At 28.7% G+C, this 25891-nt stretch overlaps 2 protein-coding genes across 3 annotated transcripts in view; one reads left to right on the top strand and one right to left on the bottom strand.

The window, feature by feature from the left end:
- Positions 1-10332, top strand: part of dup (double parked) — a 42487-nt gene extending 32155 nt beyond the window's left edge. The window contains exons 11-13 of one of the 2 annotated variants that reach the window (XM_067264878.1): positions 3154-3266; positions 6804-6892; positions 10103-10332. In XM_067264878.1, coding sequence (XP_067120979.1) covers positions 3154-3266; positions 6804-6892; positions 10103-10263 — 363 coding nt within the window. In that variant the 3' untranslated portion in view covers positions 10264-10332. Of the gene's footprint in view, positions 1-3153; positions 3267-3340; positions 3389-6803; positions 6893-10102 lie in introns of those variants that run through there. The other variant, XM_067264879.1, reaches the window with a different exon arrangement.
- Positions 10333-12128: 1796 nt separating this feature from the next.
- On the bottom strand, positions 12129-21897 carry aln (allnighter). The gene is made up of 3 exons (XM_067264889.1): positions 21602-21897; positions 18228-19088; positions 12129-12523 (listed from the first exon to the last, which is right to left on the bottom strand). The coding sequence occupies exons 1-3, from the start codon at positions 21785-21787 to the stop codon at positions 12353-12355; spliced, it is 1218 nt and encodes a 405-aa protein (XP_067120990.1). The 5' UTR covers positions 21788-21897; the 3' UTR covers positions 12129-12352.
- Positions 21898-25891: the final 3994 nt, after the last annotated feature.

Genomic DNA, 25891 nt, shown 5'->3' on the forward strand with positions numbered 1-25891 from the left:
ATGTCAATTGAATTTCTCTCTTTTTCAGGATTTTTCAGAAGTAATTAATAGCATTGTAATTGTAGAGATCCCTAAACCTATTAACCTCAACCTGGTTTGGATACCATTCTAAGACTGTTCTGACATCCTCCCACTTCTTCAAAAGATCTTAAATAGCAGATGTCAGCATTAATCCTATATTTCGCCAAGTTTCTCAGTGTTCTTCATTCAAGAGTTCTTGGCATTCTTCTGTCATCAGATCAGTTTCATGTTCCATTATGAGCTCTTCAATGTTCTTTTATTTGCTTTCACAGACAGAATGAAGCGACAATTTTCAAACACTAGACAAATTCTTCATCTTTTTATTCAGTTCTTTTATTTCTCAGATGTGATTTTTGTTACTCCTTTAGCTGTTTGAGTCTTCTTGATTATATTGTATCTTTCTTAGATAAGATTGAACTGCAGCCTACTGTAGACCTGTTCAAGCTATATTGCCCAGCAACATCAGACATCTGCCCACTACCTTTGCTATTATACTCTCACCCTGAAAATAAAAACTGACACAAAACTTAATGAGTGCCCGCCCAACAGTCTTGCGAATACTATAAAAGAATTGTTCAGAAAAATAAAAGGCTGGAATTACAAGGGAGAGTTTCAAAGTTCGGAGGAATACTATCCAATCAATATATACTGAGTTGAGTGTCGATGCCAATGTCTCCTGTGCTCCGAAAAGTTTCAAATTATTTCCTGAAGACAAGGGAAGACTAGTCTGTATTCATTATTTTACATCACTTCTTCTCATGTTTGTTCTGTGAGGTTTTCATTGTCATAACATAAAAATCTTTCGTGAAAGTGTTCAATATCCGATTTGTTCATTAACTGAACTGTTTATTAACCGATCACCCGTTGTATAATAAAATAATAACATTGTAATTTGACTGACTGAAAACCAGAAAGAGAGTTTTTGTTTACAAGACAATAAAACAATTAATGACTTTCTGACATTAGTAATAGTAGTAGTTAATCAGTGTGGGCTACACGGCTCATCTACCCTGACCTTAAAAATAACCTCTCTCAAATTTCACACACAGTCGATGTTAATGGATGTAAGTTGAGATAATTTATGGTGAGTTTTTTAAATTTAATATGTTCATTTTTTAATCAAATTACTATAAAATAAACATTAAAAAAGCACTTTTGGAATTTTATCTTCTTTCTTACAATGTAAAATACTCATGGAATATTTTACATTGTTAGAAAGAAGATAAAATGAAGAAATTAAATGTATAATTGTAGTTTTTGCTGTAATGCTGACAGTTTCACAGTTTTAGAATAAAAACCAGTTTGTTTTTATGTGACATAACTCTTTTTAAAGTGCTCTCTAAAAAAGGATATATAACCTCATGTAAACTGGTATGCCATTTTTACTGTATGGAAATATATGATTTCATGGTCTCATCAGATAGACCAACATGCTGGACAATCTGCAAAAATATGGTATATATGTCTTATATGAAAAGAAAAGATGCATCCTATACTTTATTTATTCTTTAAACATAAAATTTTAAATTAAAAATAATCTGTTAGGAGTTAAAATACTACTAGTTATAGAAGTGTTTTATAAAGATAATTTGATAAAGCTAGCACATTGAAATACTAATAATACAGTAATTATTTCATGGTATTGTTAGTTGATTGCACAAGCTTTATGTTGAATACAAACCTTCAAGTTTATACTTTAAAGTTTGTTCTGTATATTGATTATGTACATCAGTTATAGTTTAGAACAGTCTTTTTCAATCTTTTTCTCATCATGGACCAGTCAAATTATGGATAACTATGCAGACCAGTAATTACAGTAGACCTGCGGTAATCCGACAAACGTTTTGCAAGGAGGTGTCGGATGATCAAATTTGTCAGACTATAGAGCAATGGTTGGCAGCTGGTGGTCTGCGAGAAAATTTGGGTGGTTCGTGGAGAAATTTTGACATTGATCAACTGAAGGTTATGCGAAGGATTACGAAAGAAATGCAAAATGCTTAGTTGCTTTTTTTTCCACTCATTGGAAGTTATTATTCAAATCTAAAACCAAATACGAAGTGATTGTTATCAATAAATAATGAACAATAAACAATATTGTGAGTGCAATTGTCGTCCTTTGTGGAAAAGCTCCAAGAATCTATTTCAAACAAGCAGCAATGAACTTTAGGCTTGCATTAATTTGTTACAATTAAACATGCGAGTTTCACATTAATATAGTAAAATTGAACTTTTACGATCATTATTGTACACATTTTGTATCATTTAAAAAAATTCATGATAGTGGTCTGCGGAATTCAAAATTGTGAGTTTAGTGGTCCGTGAGGTGAGAAAGGTTGCCGACCACTGCTATAGTGTACTGCCACTGAGCCCTTGTAGTCCAGAACTTTTTGAAAAGGAGTGCCTTGTAATCCAACAAATTACATACTTATAAAAATGGTAAGATCAAATCTATATGTACTACATAATATATAATATGGGACTTAGTGAATTAAACAACACAATAGATAGCATAGGGTTTATTATAAAATTAACATCATTAACGCTAAAGTACTTGCAAAAAAAATAACTAAACATATTGATGTCAATCAATTACATACAACATATGTAAGTATTTCCAAGATACATACTATGTATGATCTTAATTTGAAAATGGATAAACAAATAAATTTATGGTGCATGCAAAATGTTATAGGCACGTCAGATTATAGGGGGTGCCGGATTACCGCGGGTCTGCTGTATATGCAACTATGAATTATGCTTATTTATTAGGCTTACATAAGTTTATCTAGAGTTACTATACATAATAAAGTATATAGAATAACCCTAGATTACTAATTAAATGTCACCTGTAATCAGTTGTGCCAGCATCAGTATAGTCAAATATTTTTCTGCAGATTGGTGACTTTTTTTTGGACCAGCAGTTGAAACACTGGTTTAAAAAATTGTCTTGTTTTGATTATTAAATGAGTATTCATTGAATATTAAATATATAAGTACTGAATTATTAAACTATTCATACTAAATTGTATATGATTTAAGTTTAAAATTGTATTTTTATTTCATTAATTAAAACTTTCTGATGATCACGATGATTATTTATAAAAATTTTCATTTTCCTTTTTTTTTATAAAGATTAGAGCTAGAGAAGCAGCTCGAATACAGAAATTAATAACTCGCAGACCAGAAGAAGAAAAACGAGTAGAAATGTTAACTCGATTACCAGAAATGGTAAACATTCTTAGAAAGTATCCTTTCAAACAAATTTGAATAAATAAAGTTTATAGTTTGCTTCATTTATGAATTAAAAATTAAATTTCAGATTTTGAATATAATGTCAAGAATACAATTTTAAAATTTTTTTGGGATATTTGAAAATTTTATGATAGAGCCTAATTGTAATGTTACGCTATTTCATTTTTTTTTATTGCCATTTTGCGTTACTTTGGTAAAATATTAAAATAATAATTTTATATTATTTATATTTTGGTATTATCATTAGTATTAAATGTAGATTTATAAGATACATATACATTTTTATATATGTGAAAATGCAAAGATGTCTTATGAAGGTTAAAATATTAACACACAAAATTACATTAATTTAACTATTAGCATATTTATTATATGTTTGCAATTAATTCTAAGAGCTGCTATATCTTTAAACATATAATCAAACCATCATCTTCTCAGTCTACCTCTTCTCCTCCTTTTGGGGTTTCATCTGCAAACTGCAAACTCTGCAAACTGGATTGTTCTATGACAGAAAATACATAACAAAAATTCTCAGCATAATCTGAAGGTTTCCTCTCCATATGTCCAAACCACCACAATATCACCTCTGATTTTCTTAGAGATTTTCTCCACTCTCAAGATCTCAGCATGCTATTCTTGAACCTATCCCTTCTTGTCACTCTGCATGCCCACCTCATCATCATCTGAACTACCTCCAGCCTATTCACATTTTTCTTAGTCAAAAGCAGAGTATCAATACCATACATTAACACAGGTCTTATCACTAACTTATAAACCTCTCCTTTCGATCAAAGGGAAATTCTTCTATCACATAGAATACCTGTCATCCTTCCCCTATCCTGCCAGCCAGTCTGTATTCTATGTCTGACCTTCCTTTTATTATTTACACCCTGATCTATGAGCAAGTCCAAATCTTGTGTCTTATAAAGTATTTAGTGATTGAATCGATGCTTGTAAATTATTAGTATGGTTAGATTCCATATTGATGATACTTGGTAATAAGAGAGAAAAACAATAACAGCTAATTTTTGGCATTTAATTATAAATAATAGTTTTAAATATATAAAAGAAACTTTTTGATTTGTTTTAAAATACAGTAGTATAATTTTTTGCTAATGCAATATTATAAAAATTTATCATAACACCAATAACTCAATTTGTGGTAAAAGTTGTGTTATTTAAAACCATGATTAACCATGAATTCTTACAATTTAATTTTTTTAATGTTCTAATATCCAAAATATTCTATTCAGAATATTTTGATAATCATATCTAGTATAATAAAAGTGAAAAAAATTATTTTTATTAAATTGCAATTAAACCAATTTAAAAAAGCTTAGTTAATATTTAATGCAAAGTTAATATTCTGATTATGAAGATAAACAATTTATATATAAAAAACACACATTTTCATACATTTCCAGCACTTTATAGTTCTAACAAATGTTATTGGCTTGATTTACAGGCCTTTTTTAGGTGAGAAGCCGTTTCAATTATGCTGTGTTCTAAAATGGAATACAGATACTCCTCACTTTACAACCGCGTTCCGTTCCGACAACTATGTCGTTAAGCGAATTGGTCGATAAGCGAGGAACTCGTGCCGGGAATATAGGATCGTCATAAAATTATAGAAATTATGCAACAAACTTGAAATTTATTCATAAAAAGACTATTATAGTACGCGATTAGCCTATTATAGTACACTTAGTATGCATGTTACCATTCGCCATTGACCGACACTCAAGCTGAGAAAGGGGATTCCCCGAATCGCGGGTCGAAACTCGATTGGTCGTAAGTGCGAGTGGTCGTTAAGCAGATAGGTCATAAAGTGAGGAGTACCTGTAATTCAAAGTTTCTTTGAGGTTATTTAAATTTCTTATGTTGTAACTTGAGATATATAAATTAAAATAAAATTATTTATTGAAAATTTAAAAGAACCTATAATAAATATTAAGCACATGGAGGCAATTACAGTAGAGCGTCGATAAGTGGAACCAATTGGGGACTGGGATCCTTCCAGTTAATGATTTGTTCCATTTTCCGACTTTGTACGAAAAAATACATTAACCTGTCCGATGTTCAAATTTTTCTCTGTTGCGTATCGCTTCCTGTTGAATTTTTCTCCGTTGCGTGTCGCTTCGTGTTGAATTTTCGTCGATTTTAAGCCTAACGAAAATTTTTATAATAATTATCGAGGCTATCGTATCGTTAAAAATTATTTCTGCATTTTGTACAAACAAAATAAATATATTAAAGAATATAAAAAACATGAAAATTATACTTTAGAAGTAAATTTAGTATCAAAAACATTCGATTCAGCACGACACAGTCCGACTGAAAATCGTTCCACTTATCGACGTTCTCGACGCTCTACTGTAATAAAAAAAATATTGATTTAAGTACATTTAGATAAAAATGTTTGCCAAGCTTGCAATATGCTGAAGCTTTCTCTGTTGTTAATGCAAAAGCTTTTGGCTTGCTGCTTTATAAATGTCGATGGTTTCACTTATTCTTAATTTTTGCATATCAAATATTTTTCTTAATAATTCTGCATCTTCCAACATGGGGACGCCCCAGGCTCACTTGCATATCGGGCTAAGGTAGTGTTATAATTTCCTTGAAGGACATCATATTTATGTTCTTTTATTCTGGCTTCAATTGATCTGTTAGTTGAGCCTATATAGGTTAGGTGTCTGCTGAATGTAGAATCTTCTAGAGGTATGGTGTACTGTACATTCAAAGGGCTTTGTTCTTGTTTATTTGATTTTTTCTATTGGTTAATAATCTGAATATTGTTGGGTTTTTTAAATGCTATATTTGTTTGTATATCTTTTGCTATGCTAGAATAAACTTTTCATAACCTAGAGTCAAATTCAACTGTTATATATTTGCTGTTAGGGTTTTTGCTCTGTTTCATTATCTGATTTGTTTTTTAAAATTTGAGCCAATTCAGTAATTAGTTTAATACTGTAGCCATATTTTGTTGCTAGCTTTTTAATAGATTTAATCTAAATCTAATCCAATCAGGCTTCTAACCTGAAGAAGGCCTGTAAATCAAGCTGAAAATGTTTGTTAGAGCTACAAAGAAGTGCAGGAAATGTATGAAAATGTGTTTTTTTATATATATAATTTATAAAAATTCCAGCTAATGTAGATTTAGTTTGAAGGTAAACAATAAAATTATAATTGTTATTGGCAACATATAAAATTGGATAAAAATTTGGTAAATTGATGTGAGTTCTTGTATCAAAACAAAATAATGCAAAACTAATGACTTATTTTGTTTCTGTAATTTGTTTTTTAATAGAGGGATAATGATTTAGATTATTAAAGATTATCTAATTATTAAACTTATTTTAATAAGGTCTGATTAATATAAAAATGTTTCAGTGAAGTCAAACCATATGATTTTTCTTTATTTCTTTTGTAGTTCAATTTAATTTTTAAGTATTTATACACTAATATCAAAAGCTTTTGAATAACAACATCGTTAATGTAGAATTTCAGTGTGTTCCTTAATTACGATGTAGTTATTTTGTAACTGAACGTAAGGCAGCTATATTAGTAGAAGAAGCTTCAAAGAAAATCTCTGAGAGTTATCATTGCCCAATTTCTTTAGGTAAGCATTGTTTTGTTTAACAGATATCGACCATGCTGTTTTCTTAAGGTTACTGACTTAATCTTTATTTTAAAAATGCTTGGCTCATTTTCAGCTGTCTTCATTATTTTTTGTATAAGCTGTTTTTAATGGAACTATTTAAATATAATTTGAAAATTAGATAATATTCTAGAAATGTTATATTTATATTACCAAAATTGTAAATATTAAACATAAAAATTATTTTTACCATTAAAATAGCTTCAAGAGCTGAATAAATTTTAATTGTCAAGAATTTCACTTAAATTTGGATAATGTCTGAACCATATAAATGCAACACATTTAGGCATATTGGATTATTATTGAAATTAACTCACAATTTTATTACAATTATATGAAGTGAGCATTTTTATTCTCAGTATTGAATTAATGCTTAAGAGAAAACACTTCACTGAAATCACATGAACTCTAAATTGAATTTCAAATGCTACACATCCAAAATGCATAGCATTAAAGGTTTATAAAAAAGTTGATTTCATGGTCTTGGTCTTTAGTAAAAAATGGTTATAAGAGGCATAACATATAATTTTATGTTATTAGCCAACATAGTGATTTTCTAAGAAAAAAACTGTTCCATATGTCAAATACTTGTAGAAATCAATAAAATGTTATGTTAAAATAAATAAAAAAATATGATTTAAATTTTTTCTAACACTGATTATTTCTTTATTGTTCAGGTTTTATAAAATGCTTGTTGTTCTCATTCAAATTTAATTTTCTATGATTATCACTTACAAAAGTATGGACTTAAACAAATAGCTTTATTTTTAAAATATTTTTTTTAATACGTAGATTAAATGTGGTTTTAACATTTTCCAAAATTTGATTAAATATAATTTAGTTCCACAATAAACGATTCCTACAAAATTAACAATTAATTATTTGTTGCACTGTCTTTTTTCTCTACAACATTTAACAATCTAGAAGGAATTGATTTATAAAGATTTATAATAATATTTGTATAAAAATTATCAGCACAGTGTTGAATTGCACATTTTAACTTCTCATGAGAATTAAACTGTCCATGTTCATACATTTTCTGTAATGTTCAAGTCAGGACTATGAGCTGGCCAATTAATTACAGGAACTTTATTCTTTTCAAAGTAATGCCTAACTATGCCAGCTGTATGGATCATAGCATTATCTTGCTGCCAAACCACTTCCCCTGTGGAAAAGAATTTTCACAAAAAGGTAGAAATGTTGTTTTCAGATCATTCAGGTACTTCATGTTGTTATACTTTCCTTCAATGAATTTGATTATCAATTTTCCCAATTATTTATGGCACCCAGAATCATTATGGAGCCACCTCCGTCCTGGTGTTTTTTGCAATGAGGTCCTACCATAATTCCTGCAGTTTTCTCAAAATGAGACTTGGTATTATCTAGACCATCCAAACAAAAACGTTTTTCATTACTAAATATAATTAAAATAAAATTGAAATGTTCTCTGACATTTTTTTTTTTTTTTTCTTCAAATTCAAGATGTTGATATTTATGGTTATTTGTCAATGGCAAATCCTTCTTCACTTTTTCCATAAGAAAAGTTGTTAACCATAAATCAATGAATAGAATGCTGGGAAGCACCTAATTTGAGTTGTTCTTTGATACTTCAACTGTTGACAATATAGTCTCTTGCTACTTTTTGTGGAAATGACACTTAATTTGTCGTGCATCTCACTTCTTTATTGCTTTTGGGTGCCCAATATGCTTAGCTTTCTTCCAACTTTTGTTATGCAATACATTGAAAATAGTACATGGCTGCTTTTTGACTATCTGTGCTATCTTTCTTATGGTGAGTCCTGTTGCAGATAACTGGTGAATCTTTTTCTTTATTTCAACTGACAAAGTTATATCAGAACAAAGATATATTTACTTTGAATTAAATATTTTAACAGCGACAAAAACAAAGAAATTAACATTGAATATAACAGAATAAACAAAAAGTTCCAAGTGTTCTAAAAACTTTTGTCTGCTTGATTTTTTAAATGCTATTATGCTCATACATTAGAGCATATTTAATAACAATAATAAATATACATTAGAGCTATTAATTTATTAATAGCTCTAATGTATATTTATGAATCTTGCTTTCATGTGGTTTTGTGATGAGTCAAAATTATCTCAGTTTTAGAATCACTGAAGGAATATGACTGAAAGAATCATTCTTAATCCACACAGTTTAGAAAATCAAAATCACCAATAAGTCAACTCATTTTACAAAAATTAAATAAAAATATGACAAACACATCACATAATTTTTCATTAACGACCATAACCGTTTTTTTTTTAAATTTAAAATAATTTAAAAATGTAAAAACTATTAATAAAGTACAGTGTACTTACAAAAAGTATAATTTCCCACAAATAGATTAAGATTGCATTTTAAAATTTATTTCAAAATATTTAGATATGAGGTATAGAAGTTTCATTTGTTTGATTATAAACTTTATAATTGCAAGGAAAAATATTTTAAATAATTATGGAAATTTTTGATGGTTTAAGTATTATTAATTAAATGAGCAAAGTAAATTTATCAAGTCACTTTTCTAGTCACAAATTATTTATTTTGAACAATAATATAAACCATAAATTAATTTTTAAAAATCTATAGTAAATTATCATTTGTTCTGTTTTTCTATAAATTTGAATCCTTCCACGGCTGAAATCTTTAAAGATCTGTACATAAAGTAGAAAGTAAGGTCATCCTCTAGCAAAGCTTTGTCTTAAAAAAATGTAAAATTATGAATTAATGATCTTTTCAAGTCAGTTTCTTTGAACAAAAGACACAAAACTTCTTTCTTTTATTATAGATCAAAATAAAGTTGTAAAAAAACAACATTTTATAATAATAACAATATTTATAACAGCATTTGCTGATATGTTTTAATATCAGTAAATGCTGTTATAAATATTTCTCATATTCATAAATTTTTTGTCTGGAGTAATGACAAAGCCTTGTATTTTAAAATGTTTCTATAGTTTGTTTTTTTAGATTTCAACTAAGAATTTTAGTTAAAAATTTAATATGTATAATTTTATAATATTTAGACATTATTTTTGAATATGTAATGCGATTTATATCATAAGAGATTAAGAACTTTTATAAGTAAAATAGAAATTATGATATCTGAATAATAGTAATAGTAAATGTACATTTTTTTTTTATTTCAGAAGACACAGAAAAACATTTACAGTTAATGGCTGATTTACTACCTGAATGGATGTCTATAATAACAATTCGTAAAGGTTCTTATATAAAAATCGATAAAAATAAAAATGTCAATGTTGTTATAGAAAAAATTAATAATATGATTAAAAAAGACAATTGTTAAAACACACAAAAATATTATTGAATATTTTTACTTTGTACAATTTTTATAAATTTATTTTTGATATTTTTAAGCATGAAATATAATGAAATTTGAAAATAAATTATTTTCTATATTTTGGTTCTAAATAATTTGAATACCAATCGATTTCTTTAAGAATGGAAATGCTGTTTTTCTATATCAAACTTTACAAAATAACTTGAGGATGAGATTCTTTGCCAAATACAGTCAAACTTCTATATAACAAATTACCACTGGAAAATTTGTTACACAGAAATTCATTAAATAGAAAATGCACCATCAGTGAGTTTAAAATCAAAAAAAATATTTTCAACATTCTACAGAAGAATTTGTTATGTAGAACTTCGTAATATGGAAATCTGACTGCATATAGAAGATAAAATTTAAATTTTCCCATTTTTATCAGGAATGTAAAGAATATAAAACATACTGGCCCAACTTCTTATGGCTTTATACTCCATATATAAAATGTTTATAAATATTCTATGATTTAAAAAAGTTTCTGTAATTTTTTGACTTAAACATTTTTAAACATCAGTTTAACCTGAGAGAGTTACTGTATAAGAACTTGAATTGATTCCATCTATACCTGGATAATAGTTTAATAAGATTAAAATTTTATAGAATTATAGAATGGATGACCATTATCGTCATTTCTAAAGTTAGATTAAAAAAAGAAGTATACCACTTTTATTGACACTAACTGTAAGAGTATTTTTATTAATGTTTTAATTGAAATGTATAAATTAAATTTTGCTAGATTATTTATTAGTTTATTTTTATTTTTTGTATTTATCAGCAATTATATAAATAAACTAACTTAAAATTTAATTAATTTTTCTGTTGAAAAATCATATCTATAGTAATGTGCCTAATATATATATAATTTTTTTTTTTTTTTTGAATAATTATATAGATTATTTAACATTGTTGTTTTGAGTTGTTGCAAAACTTGTTTTTCATTGAAGGTCATACATTTTTAATTGCCATATTAATTTTAATTATTTTTAAAACTTCTTTTTCACTAGAGGTCAAAAATATTTTTATGTTATTTTATATGTTGTAAATATACTGGTAATCTTTAAAAATTTTATTAGAAAAATGCAAAATTAAACATAATTATACAATTTATTGTATTCAGCAAATGTACTACTACATCTCACAATAGATTTAAATACATTTTTCCTCACAACTGCTACTTTACTGACATTGAATTTTATTTCATCCAACAGATTATCAGAATTCTGTGGTGTAAAAACATGCTAAATTTTTATCTTAATGTAGTGTGACGAATTATAAGATTGGCTATTCAAAAATAAACAGACCAATGCTGCCAAGTAAGCCTTCAACAAAGTTTACATTTATAATGAAAGTAAAATTGTGTTTTTGTTAGAAAAATTCTGTTGAATGAAGAACTACTGTAAAAGATTGATATTTGTTTTATTTTTGTTTTAGTTGAATGCCTCTGCTAATAAAATGAATGAAATATAAGTTTTGTGGCAACATCCAATGCTGAATGCCGTGTAACAGTTATATCAGAAAATGTTACCAAATTTTAGTATGAGCTGGTATTATTATTAGGTCAGATTTTAAAAATTTAGTTTTTTCAAACATTAAACTATTTGAAAACTCATTTAACTTTCCTAGTGTAAACACAGTATTAGCAGTTCCTTATACTGTATGGACTTTATATGGTTACACTTCTAAATATTCTAAAAGAATGGCAATTACTAGCTTCATTTGTTTTGTGATCTCTTTTGAAGAATGTTCATATTTCATTTTTTAATATCTTTAAAACTAGTAACTTCTTTGCTCAACGAAAAAATTCAGTTAAACACAACACTTGTTCAGATATTTCTGAAAATACTGTAGTTTAATTATTAAAAACACTCCCAGTTACATTGATAAATATTTTGAAAAATTAACAATTCAACTTTTGTAACATTCCTCTATTTTATAGTTTAAAATTAAATAATTTAAAAATAAAAAATAATTTACTATTTTATCACAGATTTAAAATTATTTTGATTCATTTCAACACAAAAAATAATAAATTTATATAAGTGATTAGTTAATGTTTATCAAATAATTTATATAATTGATCTAAAACGTAGTCCTTTGCATTACCTTCTATACATTTTTCTAATATATCTTGTAATTTTGATGCAATATCAATAGGAGGAGAACTGAGAAGACCAAAACGTTTCATAATGTGACCGGAAAATATGTTACGACATATTCTCTGAAAAATTAATATTTAAACATAATTTATTTTAGCAAAAGTCGATTTATATATAGCAATATGTTATACATTTAGAAATTATGAAAAAACCATATTAAACAACAATTTAATGAGGTTAGTGCAACAATTACTCTCTTGAAATTCCAAACATGTGAAGAGAGGTTTCCCTCTTTCTATAATTCAAATGTTGATTAATAAGATGCATTTAAACTCACTAATAATTCATCAATAATACTCAATATCAGGAAAACTGTTCTATTATAGTTTATCATTTAGAAAAGAATAATTATCAGAGATAAAAGTTCTCTTACATGTACTTCAATTATAATATTATTATTATTTTTTATTCTCATAATAGTAAAATTACAAGGATTATTTCTGCTTGGCAAGAGTCAAGTACTTACTACACAGTAGAACTCCGCTAAGTCAGACTAAATGGGGATAAGGGTCACTTGAATTTGCAAAAATCCAAATTAGTGCAATTCTTTATGTTGTTAGGAATGAATATGATACATTATTAAGCAGTTGTTTTTGAAAGTGGTACAAGCCCATTTATTCATACATTGAGATATTTAAAGGTTTGCATTTGAATCAACTAAAAACTATTGGCAAACATTAATAAATTTGGATAATGTTTTTAAAATAAAAAAATTATTAAAGAAAAAATACACTTTCAATAACAACAAATTATGAAAAATATGAACAATAACAATTTTAGATTTATATTTTGATTGAAGCTGGCTGGAATAAAAAATAGTTAAAATGAGAAAACCTAAGTAATGAATAATCGACTTTATTAAGAAATATTTTCAGTTATATAAGAATTTATAAATAAACAACTATGAAAAGTATATTACTTCATTAAGGTAATAACAAATGTATTCATATTTCAATCTTATTTCTCCTTTACACTTAGCATAGTGAAACATTTATGGTGAATAGAAGGTAAGGCAGTAAACTCATCATATCATTATATTTGTCTCTTATTACAGGTGTTGAAGATGTGTAGAGTGGTAACAGTAATTTTGCTAAGATTTTTAGGCCTTCCTTGTTTCCAAATAAAATCAAGAACTTTTAATTTAACATTTTCTTCCACAAGTTTTGTAAAAATTTGTAATAGAAATTTTATAAAAAATTTTGTAAGGTAACCCTTTTCCCTTTTAAAACCTCATCCAGACAGAATTTCTTCAGCCAATTTGTAATTTCCCCATATGTATTTTTTTTCCCGTTTGATATTGCTTCTTCTAGGGATTTGGTTGAGGAAAAAAAAACTCATTTCATATAAAAGGAAATCAGTTTTCTTCTGGCAATTCTTTATTACATTATAATAGTCTGGAGCAGTATATAAATGGTTATAATGGTCTTAAAGCTTGAAAAAGAAAACTGAACAGAATGAGGAAAAGGACTTCTCATCACTTCATCTGAGGAATAACACCAATATCTTGTTTATGATGTTATCTTCTTAAGACATTATAATGGATAATAGCTAAAGATTTTTAGGAAAGTTGTTTCAATTATTGATTATTACAAGTGGACTTATTCCACTTTCAAGAAAACATTCTTGTGGTAACATTTTACAGTTAAACTTCTTTTAATTAATTTATGAAGATATTGTACACCATTGACTTTGTTATTATAAATATAAAATGAGGACAGATATGGCTCACTAAAACTGTCACTAATTAACTCATTTTTTTCTAAAAGTGGACTTATACCACTTTCAAAAAAACAGCTCAATTATAAATCAGTCCATTTACAAAGTTTTTATTATGACTTGAGCACATACAGTATATTGTGCTTTCAGAGTATACCAAATACAAAACATTACACTATTGGAACAATTTATTTTACTGTAATAATGATGTCTTGTTTGGAATCCAAAGAAGACAAAATTGCACATGATATCCTGTGCAAATTATATTAGGTTGATTTGGGAATGATGATATGGAATGGAATGTGCTTAGTTGAGGAGACTGTGGAAAAAAGAAGTTGCTATTTTTGTTTAATTTTTTAGTTTAAGTTAAAGCATTAAAAATTTGTCCAACTTAGTGGGGTTTACTATATATCAAAAACTTCCAAACATTATATTTTCAGAAAATATAGAAAAAAAATTCTGAAAATAATTTGTCTGTAATCAGTTACTTCAAATCTAAATACAGTATTGCTAAAAGTTGCTTATGCATTAATTAGTACATATGAGAAAACTATAGTCTTTCCCAGAATAAGACCCAAATGTTCATTATGAACAACATAATATATATAGAACATATACTATGTATTAGACAATTAGATGTTTTTAAACTGTTATAATTACAGTAGAACGTCGTTTATCCGAAAGCCGATCAACCAAAATGTCGGTTAACCGAAAGTGTTCCAGTCGGACTGTGTCGTGCTGAATTGAACGTTTTTGATACTAGGTTAACCTCCAAAATATAATTTTTTTGTTTTTATATTTTTCAATATATTTATTTTGTTTGTACAAAATAAAGAAATAATTTTTAACGATACAATAGCCACAATTATTATTTAAAAAAATTTACTTAAGGCTTAACATTGACAAAAATTCAACACATAGCGACACGCAACGGAGAAAAATTTCAATATGAGATAGGTTAATATATTTTTCATACATAATCGGTTATCTGAACAACCCCAGTCCCTAATTGATTCGGATAAACGACACACTATTGTATTTGAAATTTCCAATGTTTTTGCAAGAAATTTGAGATTATAAAACTATAAAAATTTGAAAATTCGAACATAGGTCATATGATGATTGATTTTTTTAGCTAGGTCAGCAGAGTATACACATTCAAGATCAAACCAACACATTAGCTCTATTCATATTATGGGAAATACTTGTATAAATGATTGTATACCTTTAACAATAATCTCTTAATTTTTGCAAACATAAGACATTATTATTGAAGGTATTATGAAATCTTTCAGGAGTTATATTTACATTCAATCATATGTCCAAAATATTGTCACCCAAATTCTTGAACATGCAATGCATTTTTGGTAGTAGTAGTAATAACTGTTATTTAGATTGACATCCACATTTTTTTTCACTCATCAGACAGAAGTAAACTAAATTTATAAATTTACAGCAAATTTTCTAAATATATAAATGAAACTAACTTTATTTTTATATCCAAATTTTTAAAGGCACTCTCAGAATTACTGGTAACTAATTGAAAGTGCTTAGTACTTCCTATCTGAGATTATAAAAAAAATGATACTATAATTTTATACACTAATTAATATATAATTTATTTAATTTATTACTTAATATTTAATATAATCATGTGCTAATTTTAAGTCAAATTTTAGTTTTCTAAGATCTGGAAAAAATAAATATATTTATTGTATTTTTAAACTCTGATTAATTTATTATATACAGGTACTCCTCACTTTACGACCTATCTGCTTAACGACCACTCGCACTTACGACCAATCGAGTTTTGACCTGTAATTCGGGGAATCCCCTTTCTCAGCTTGAGTGTTGGTCAGTGGTGAATGGTGACATGCGCACTAAGCGTACTATAATAGGCTCGCGCATACTATAATAGTCTTTTTATGAATAAATTTGAAGTTTGTTACATAATTTGGATAATTTTACAACGATCTTATATTCCCGGCGCAAGCTCCTCGCTTATTGACCAATTCGCTTGACGACGTAGTCGTCGGAACGGAACTCGGTTGTAAAGTGAGGAGTACCTGTATTTATACTAAAATCAATTATGAGAATAAAGTTATTTGATTTTAGCATATTGATAGTATATATTCATTTTCCACAAAATAAACTTTAAAACCTAATCTTGGTTTTGTATCTATGAAATTTGTTTATCAATAAACAATTTTTTTTAGATGAGATAGTTATATAAAATAGAAATAGATAAGACAGGAAAAATTGAAAAATAAAACAAAAGTAGAACTATAGGGTAAGCCAAAAGTTTGTCATCCATTTTAAAATTACACTAATATGTAGATAATGACAAGCATTTAAAGAATGACTAAAGTTTCCTGTTACATCTTGGAAGAAGAAATTGCTTAGAAAGACCATGAGCAAAAGCAGAAACTTAAGCTGAGATTAATATAACAGCTGAATGTTCACTTAAGAAATCATTTCAAAAACAATCACAAGAATTGAAAGTTCCCAAACAATCCACTGGATTATCTACTGGACTATTAAGACTCATTTAATGTAGTCCGGTAATTTTCAATGCCTACAAATTGAACACCTAAAGTCTCAGCTAAGTCTTTGGTAGGATTTTCCCGTGATATTTCTTGTGGACATTATCTGATCAACATTCCAAATAGCTTGTGACATTCACAGAGACTTTATTCCATACCAAATTAGGCTGAGATCAGTCAAGTTGCTTCAGAGGAGTTTATTTAAATCCAATGATATTTGAGTGTAAAGAAATGAGCTTTTCTCACTTCACACACTCAGCTCAATTAGATAATAAAGCAATTTGGCTGCCATCTCATGATAAATTTAATAATTGAAAATAAACTAATTTTTAATTCAAATTTAGAATATTCTAAAATAAACACTGGCCTGGAGCAGGACTTGAATCTGTAACTCCTGTTTACTGTGCAGATGCAATGCCAGTTACATTGCTTGGACTTCATTTAATCTCTGTTTCCAGAGCTATTAATAAATTAATTAATCTAGATATAACCATACTGGTCACTCACTCATGGTGCCAACTGGAAATAACTTTTGCACCCACAACTCCTCCATGGCTCTTGGCCAACAACTTAAGGTCAGTTCATACTTTGTGTGAATGCCTCTTCTCTAATATTCTTTTTCTATAAGCATCTACTTTTCAAAAGAACGAAAAAGAAACACACACATGTTTTCAGTACTTGCAATTAGATATATTTTCAAGGCTTTATTTTAGTCATAAATTCTTAAGTAGCTACATATAATCTTACTTTTTAACTTGAGAAGAGAGAGCAGAGACTATTATAACTTCATAAAAAAAAGCAAGGAAGATGATCCCAAAGTGAATTTTTTTTATATTTCAAATAAGTTTTAAATATACTGCATATGTAAAGATAATATCTATTTGGATTTGATTAACTTAAATACCATATATAGGTGATAAAGTATCATTCATCTAAGATATTTCTGCTCTAGTTCTAATCATTTAAATTTTATCAGTCCCATGTTTAAAGATACAAAAGACTGTGGATTACCAGCAGAAAGAAAAAATAGAACTTTTGTCATGAAATTAAGATCAAGAACATCAAAAGTTTTTTGATATTTACAACTGGTTCCAGTTTTGTTTTCCATTTTCTTGTAAAAGATAGTTAATATAGGTTTGCTATACAAACATATCTGCAATAGTGGTGAAAAACAAGACGACAAATTCAAATTAGAGTATCTGACCAGATTCAAATTCAAGTTTCTCAAAGTAGCAAACTAACATCTGCCAGCTGTGCACAATAAATAGAACAGCTGGACACAATAGATATACTACTTTTCATTTCCAATTTTGAAAATTTTTTAATATACTATTTGACCATATCTGACCATGTATAGAAGGATTCTCAAAATACAGATATCAAAGATCATAATAATATAAATTGATATGTTTTCAAATGACAAATATGACTAAGCAAAAACTTTTTCTAGGCAAATATACTTAGCCAACAATTTAAATACTAGAAATAAAAATGATGATGTACTTACTTGAAGATTGTCATCTTGAACAATCAAAGAACACTGCCCAGAAGTAAAATTGCAAGATCCTTTACAATCGATGAATGAACAGTCTTGGTGGTTTGAACATTTTTTTGTTATTCTGATATTATCCAAAAGTACAGATTCAAAAAAGACCATATCCACATCTAATAATTTAATTTTATCGTTAACGTTGCGTCCAAAGTGGCCTATCTTTACATCACATAGATGTATTTTGCCTAGTTCAGTCTTCATATGGTCACTGTCTAATATTTTTACATATTCTAATAATAATTTTGCTATTTCTGTTCTTTTGTAGAAATCTTCCTGCCAAGTTGGATATAAAACTAACATAAAGTTTTGAAGAGGTTGGGTATATTCAACAGCGTAAATATAACCGCAGCTTCCTATAATTTTAGGAAAAATATTTTGATCTTCTAAACATTTTGAAAATAAATATTCAGTTTGTTGCAACAAATGCCAAATATTATTCATTGCAATATGTTGCATGTCAGTTGAGAGATGAGATATATCTGAAATATTTGCTGTCCATAATTTTGTTAACATGTTATCATTATTGATGCACGATGTATTTAAATTTCTGCTGATGGTATCGTAAATCATCTTGTAAAATATTTTGATGTCCGGATATACTGCAGAGCCATTTTCATCTGTCCAGTATACCGGATCATATTGATTTTCATCCATCATAGATCCTTTTAGTACTAATTTCCTTTCTCCCCACATTGCTTTAAATACAACATCTTTTCCAACATGATGTGGCTGGCAATCTGTAGGTTTTAAAACTTCAGATATACAAAGGTCATGACATAAGTTGCCAAGTGCTTTACCATCTATATAATGTTTACACTGCAAAAAAAAGTTTAGTTTTTAGTTTTCTGTATACATTTTTAGTGAAAAGTAGATAATACCTACCGTAATTAACTTATTTAAATATTTTGAGAAGATAATCTATCGAAAATTATTTTAATTGTACATCTGAATCTTAAGAAAGATGAAACAGAATCAAAAAAGTATAAGAATTATAAATTAAAATTTGAAATGGAAACAACCATTTGGCATTAAAATTTTTTTTTTTAAAGAACAAATCATCTTAGTATTGATTTAACTTAAAAAGTCCTTTATTTCAAAGACAGGTAGGTACATGACCACTTTTGAATTAAATTGTTTTTATGTTTACTTGCAACAATTAGAGAAAACCCAGCATACAGGATACATATCCTGTATTGCAGAAATTGTCTTAGAGGATATTTATATATATATCCTGTAATTATATAATTAATTAATGTTAAGGGATATTGCTACCTCTCCATTCATTGTTTTATTTTACTGTGTTACTGATTTATTAAATGAGTTATTTTATAGAATTTTTCAAAGTGATTCAGGAGGTAATTTATATAGATAAATAAGATAAAGTATTGTTAATATGTAAAATTTGAAATATTTGTATTAATATTTTTATTTTGAAAAATAAAAACAAGGTAAAAACTTCTATGTTGTTGTTATTATTATTATTATTATTTTTTTTAATAGAAAATTACTGTGCTTAATGTATTATTTATGTAATACAATAAATAATCTTGCGAAGAATATGTATTAAACAGAATGTGCTCAGCAAATAATTAGCTTATCACAACACACCTTTCTCATTGCCGAGATAGTTTTATTGAAAAGTAACATTTTCGGCCTACTCTATACGCCGTCCTTGGGCTTAACGAGAGAATTGGAACATTGGCGTTCCATTAAATAGAATACATATTGCACCCCGGCAAGAAAAGTGACACAACTCAAAAAATGGCAGTTTTGAGATTATGTCATTGAAAAATATGTATGAAGTGCCCCAACGTTCACAACAAGCATCACATCTCTATCTTGCAAAATAACAAAGTTTTTAGAAAAGCAGAAAAGTGACATAACTCAAAGACCTCATCTATATTTAACTGATAACACCTGACATTTGACGAGAGCAGAGCTACAGATCCATAATTACTATAGTACCTGCCATAAATACTTACCTGAAATTTAAAAGCAGCTTATACTATAAGTTTTATAGTATTTTTTAAGTAGGTTTTACTCAAATAATGCTTTTTTGAGTTGTGTCACTTTTCTTGCCGGGGTGCAATATGTTCAAATTCAAAAAAATTGACAATGGAAAAATAAGAAAATAACTGAAAAAAATAATATATACAAATATACAATAAAAAACAAAGTCATATAAAGTAATAGAAATAAAAAATAAATCCACTAATAATACTTTAAATAAACATTAAAGTAAATTGTTAAGGTATAATTGATGAAACACTTAACTATAAACTAAGGTAGGATTACGAGTTCACAGCAAACTTTTTGACTATAAATTTTCACGCCGTCGGTAGGCCTTCTGCGTCCCTTGCATTTATGCACGCCTCTTCGAGTTAGCTCTCGTAAATTTCAATTTTTTTGGCGGTCCTTGCTAACGTTGGGGAGCGCAAATATTTGACAATAACTGCTTCATCCCATTTTACTATTGAGCCTCGGGTCTGCACCAATGTTCCAATTCTCTCGTTAAGCCTAGAGTAGGCCAAAAACATTAGTTTTCAATAAAACTATCTCGGCAACAAGAAAGATGTGTTGCGATAAGCTAAAAGAATATGTATTTTGAACTAGATCAGATTCCTTAAAAAACTGAATATGATGTTTTTATTAAAGTTTTAGCATGTTTTCTGATTATTTTTCCAAGTTATCTGTAGTAATAAATTCATAAATTATAAAGAATTTATTTAATGCAATGGTATAATGATAAATATTCATATTTTCAATATGAAATTCTAATAATGTAGCTATAGAAAATTATTTTATTAGTTATTTCTTATATATTTGATAATACTATTCTGATGTACTATGCATTATGATGTACTATGCATTAATGATGATGCACTTAACTAATGATTTTTTAGGTTTTAGTTTCTACAAATTGCTGGGTTAAAGTGTTATTTGAATTATTACTGACAGAATCAACATATGCTATTCCTAGCATTGACATTATTACCTTAAATGTAAATATTACAATAAAAACGTTAGAAAAACACAAGAATAAATATTAAAAAATACTGGTAATATTAACTTAATAATCAGTTAATAGCCTTTATAATAAAAGTATGAATAAAGGAGTTATCTGTTAATAATCAGAAAAATTAAGAGATGAAACATGAAACTTAATAATGTATATAATACTTTTGTTACATTAATGAGTAAAATAATTTGAAAAATTGTAATAATTGTTTATTGCATTTAAAGTTCCTAGTTGACAGATATTAAACTCTAAAATAAATAAATAAATAATAGTTGCAGTATGAGTGAATTAAATACTTTAAATTACTTACAATTAAAGAAACTGCCTGTACTACTTCCGAATGTAAACAAGTAAAATAATGTTTATATATAAAAATTATAATTAGTAAAAATATATTTAAAACAAGAACTAGTAAAATTAAAATTCGGTATCTGGATCTTCTCCGTAAACATATTAATGTTGTAAGTAATTGAGAAAAATAACGATTATATTTCATGGTAATTTAAGTAGAATGATTTCTAGCCTTGAAAGATTTATCATCCTTGTTCTACATCGCCCTATTCAGCTTTCAATTTCAAAATAATACACACGTGTGAAATAAATCGCCCTCTGTTGTCAAAAAACAGAATTAAATTCCGTGCATGGCAAGTTCCAAAAATGTGACGCTAGAGGTCGTGCTTGCGTCTCGAGTCCGTCAAGGTCTTACGGAAACGAAAACACGGGGACCTTGTTAGCGTTTACGTGAGTGAATTGTCTGAAAATCTCGTCCGTCCGCTTGTCTTCCCTTAATCCCGAGAACGGAGTTAGATACATGATATAGAAAGCTTAGGGGCAGGAGGCTCCGATTAACTATATACGAACGTCCGATGTAAACCGGAAGTCACGTTATTTCAATTCAATTTTTCCCTGAAAACAGATTATCGACACGACTCCATTGCTAACAAGAAAAGTATGATGTACAGGGGCAAGCCACTACTAATTTCAGGTGGAAAGCATATATTTTTAATTGAATAAATTAAGAATATGATTAAAAATTGCAGCTCGTTAACACCTAAATTGGAACCATTTCCCAATAATAGTCTTTCCAGGCAGTATTCCTTCTTGGCAGAGTCGATAGATATACTGATCTCTCAGCTATATTCTATAGTTAATGTGTCAGATTACCTATAGCTGGTGCTCGAATCTTTTTTGCGGAAAGAAGTTGGTTTATCTATTTGCTTAGTAGGTAGTTTTGCCATTTTCAAGCGTTTTTATCATTTTTTTTCTACGAGAAAAAGAAACAGCAGCATGCCGAATAAGTGTTTTGTGACTGGGTGTTAATCTGGTGAGGAGTGGCATTATTTTTTATATCACTTCCGAATCAGTTAGATAAGTGGAAACGTATAATTCTTCGAAAGATTAACAACTCAAGAAAATCGCAAATTGATTTTTAATGCATTTTGTTGAAAATTTCTTATTAAGAATTATGTGCATATAATTGAGGGCAAAAGAGTTGAGATTTCCGATGGAAAATGGCAACTAACACGGGATGCTTACTTATCCTTCGAATTTTTCCAATTGCCTTTCACATTTGTCAGTTTTTAATATTTTTTAATTTTTATTTACAGTTTTAAATTGAGTTAATTTTTTAAATGTCTCAATTTAAAACTGTTATATTGTTACGTGTTGTGTATGCAAGTTTTGTACATAATTTTCTCTTTCTGTATACAGTATGTCTGTTTAATAAATAGATGTATTTGCATTTTTCTATATTGTATTTCATTGCTTATCTATGACAATATTATTGGGAAAACCATAGCTTATCTTCTGCATTTAGGCCTAAGCAGCCACATAAATTTAACTAAGATAATGGCAAACTGTATTTTTTTCAAATAATTTATTAATTTTAATACTACAAGAAGTACAGAATTTTATTTGATTCAGTAATAATAAAAAGTATTTGGAATGTCATACACTTTGTGTTTTTGACACATTCACATTGTGTCAATATATTTTAGTAATTTATAAGATATTCTACACCATTGAAAGTAGAATATGAAGGCAGAATTGTTGAGAGCCTACTCTGACATCTTTCCTTGTTTATATGTTGGTCTATATACGTGGTACTGTACGATCCAAAAGTTCGGGGACTGCAGTAATCTATGACAACAAAAGCATGTATTTGAAGTTACAGCGTATGAAATGGATTCTACCGAACCACCTCTACGTGTTCAGGTTAATTTCACCCATGTCATGTGATTAAACCGCGAGCGCTGCAGTTTTTTTCCGAATATAGTTACCTTTGTTCTGCGACGTAATAAAAGTGCAGTTTCAAGAACAACCTCCAACATTTCGACTTGGCCATGGTAGAATCACCGTACACCTTTCTTAGCAATTTTAAAGTCTCCGTAGGTGTTTTACCTAAACGCTGACAAAATTTAATGTTGGAGGTTGTTCTTGAAATTCCACTTTTATTACGTCGCAGAACAAAGGTAACTATCTTCGGAAAAAACAGCAGCGCTCGCGGTTTAATCACATGACATGGGTGAAATTAACCTGAACACGTAGAGGTAGTTTGGTAGAAACCATTTCATACGTTGTAACTTCAAATACATGCTTTTGTTGTTATAGATTAATGCAGTCTCCGAACTTTTGGATCGTACCACGTATATATATATATATGAATATCAAGTAACATGTCTGTAAATATGAAAATTGACTTTTAATTCTCCTCACTCCAATCGTTTGCTACCTTTTTTTGGCTCAACTTTAATTACCTTCTATCTCATTAATAAACAATATCAATTGTAAATAACATTTAGAATAGCTCTTTTGTTACTGCATCCTGCAATAACCTTAAAGTTAAACCTTGACACACTCCAAAATCCACTCTAAATCTCCTTTTTGTAAAACTTAACCTATCCCAACACTTCTCAAACATTTCTATACATATCCATAATTAAATTTATTTAACTCTCATAAATCTCTTTTCTTCCTGACTCAAAAAGAATTCAGCGAGGGTATCCCATATTAATATTGTTTGTTTGTACAGTTATGGCAATGTAACACTTGGGCGATCTGCCTAGGGAGGGTGCCTTCCGGGAAGTCTTTTTAAGGAAAACTGGCCCCTATTTAGTTGTTAGAGACGTGGAGAAAACCTGGAAAATTCCACGTGGCCAGCCCGTCCGAGAGAGGCACGAACCCACGACCGAACTCCCAGTGTTCAGGGTACGAAGACTGCTTGGCCAGTAGTGAGTACTCCCATATTAATAATGTATAGATAGGGCTAATTATAATTTTTTTTACTATCTTTTCTTACCCGTAATGAAAACTCCCAAAAATATTTAAAAATGAATCCAAATTATGAGCAAAAACAAATTTTCCAATCAATTTAAAGTCTAAAAATCATGAAAGTGAGTTAATAGAATTATAAATATTAGCAACATTTATGAATAAATAATGTTCAAAACCGAATTAAAATAGTATTTACAAATAGTCTTTTAAAAAGACAATAGCAATATATGAGTTAAAAAGGAGAAAAATGCCATCTTTAAAAAGAATTTCGAATGTTTTACTGTAGTTGTTCGAGCCTAGCTTACGCCACAAAGCGATTATAGCGCTCGAAGTGGCAGAAATATTTATTACTCCACTTTCGTAGCATATCAACTATTGGTAGATGAAAGACCGGTATATCTATCGACTCTGCCCTTGACAGACCTACCATGTGTTGCATTGCATTATCCCACCAAACTAATTTAATCCTGTCACTCAGTTGCATCAGTTTCGGATTTCAATTGTATATTTATCTGGGGACAGAAGATATTCAATTGTAATAAAATGTACAATTTAGCAGTGAAAAACCTATACTTCAAATCAATGTTTTTATTTCGCTTAACTGACAATCTTCAGATGACAAGACCGACTTGTATACTTAGCAACAAAATTCCAACAATTTGAATCTTTAACCGGAATTTTTTTGCATGAATTTCTTCGAAAGATTTCAAATACAAGGGCCAGAGCACAAAGTTGCAGGTTTATTTAAATGTTACACATCTACGTTTCATCGTTCATTACCAAATTACGTCTCAGCTTACAGTAGTCAAAAATTTTTCAGATATAATTTAAAAATTATGAAACTTTATTATATATAAGCCTATCTGGGTGTACTATAGATTACCATCTATGGAATTTCGGGACTTTGAGTATATATTTGAACTCAGAGGACCGAGACGAGTTCAACGGTACCCTACTTTTGGGCCGGAGGCAAAAAATAAGAAAGTTATTATACTTTTTCGGCGATCGCGCGATGATCGGGAGTCACGTCGCTCTCTCCACTAAGCCTATCGCGTGTTTAACAGGCAATCTGGCACTCGGCCATATATACCTTCAACAAAGGCAGATGTTGATCCACGAGCACACTGATCGTCTACAGTTCGAGTTAAGTCCTTTTTGCACACCCTCGCACTCGTCGACCTCGGAGGCTACGGCTCCTCAGTATCGCTATCGCTCGCGGTCGGCTCGTAGTACTAGCCGACCGCGCTATCGCGATCGGGAGTCGCGATGCTTGAACAAAAGGAAAAAAAGAAATGGCGTTCGACTGTTTGTGCTCCCGTCGGACTCA

The sequence above is a fragment of the Centruroides vittatus genome, unplaced genomic scaffold, assembly GCF_030686945.1.
Source record: "Centruroides vittatus isolate TY-2023 unplaced genomic scaffold, ASM3068694v2 contig_199, whole genome shotgun sequence".
Taxonomy (NCBI): Eukaryota; Metazoa; Arthropoda; class Arachnida; order Scorpiones; family Buthidae; genus Centruroides; species Centruroides vittatus.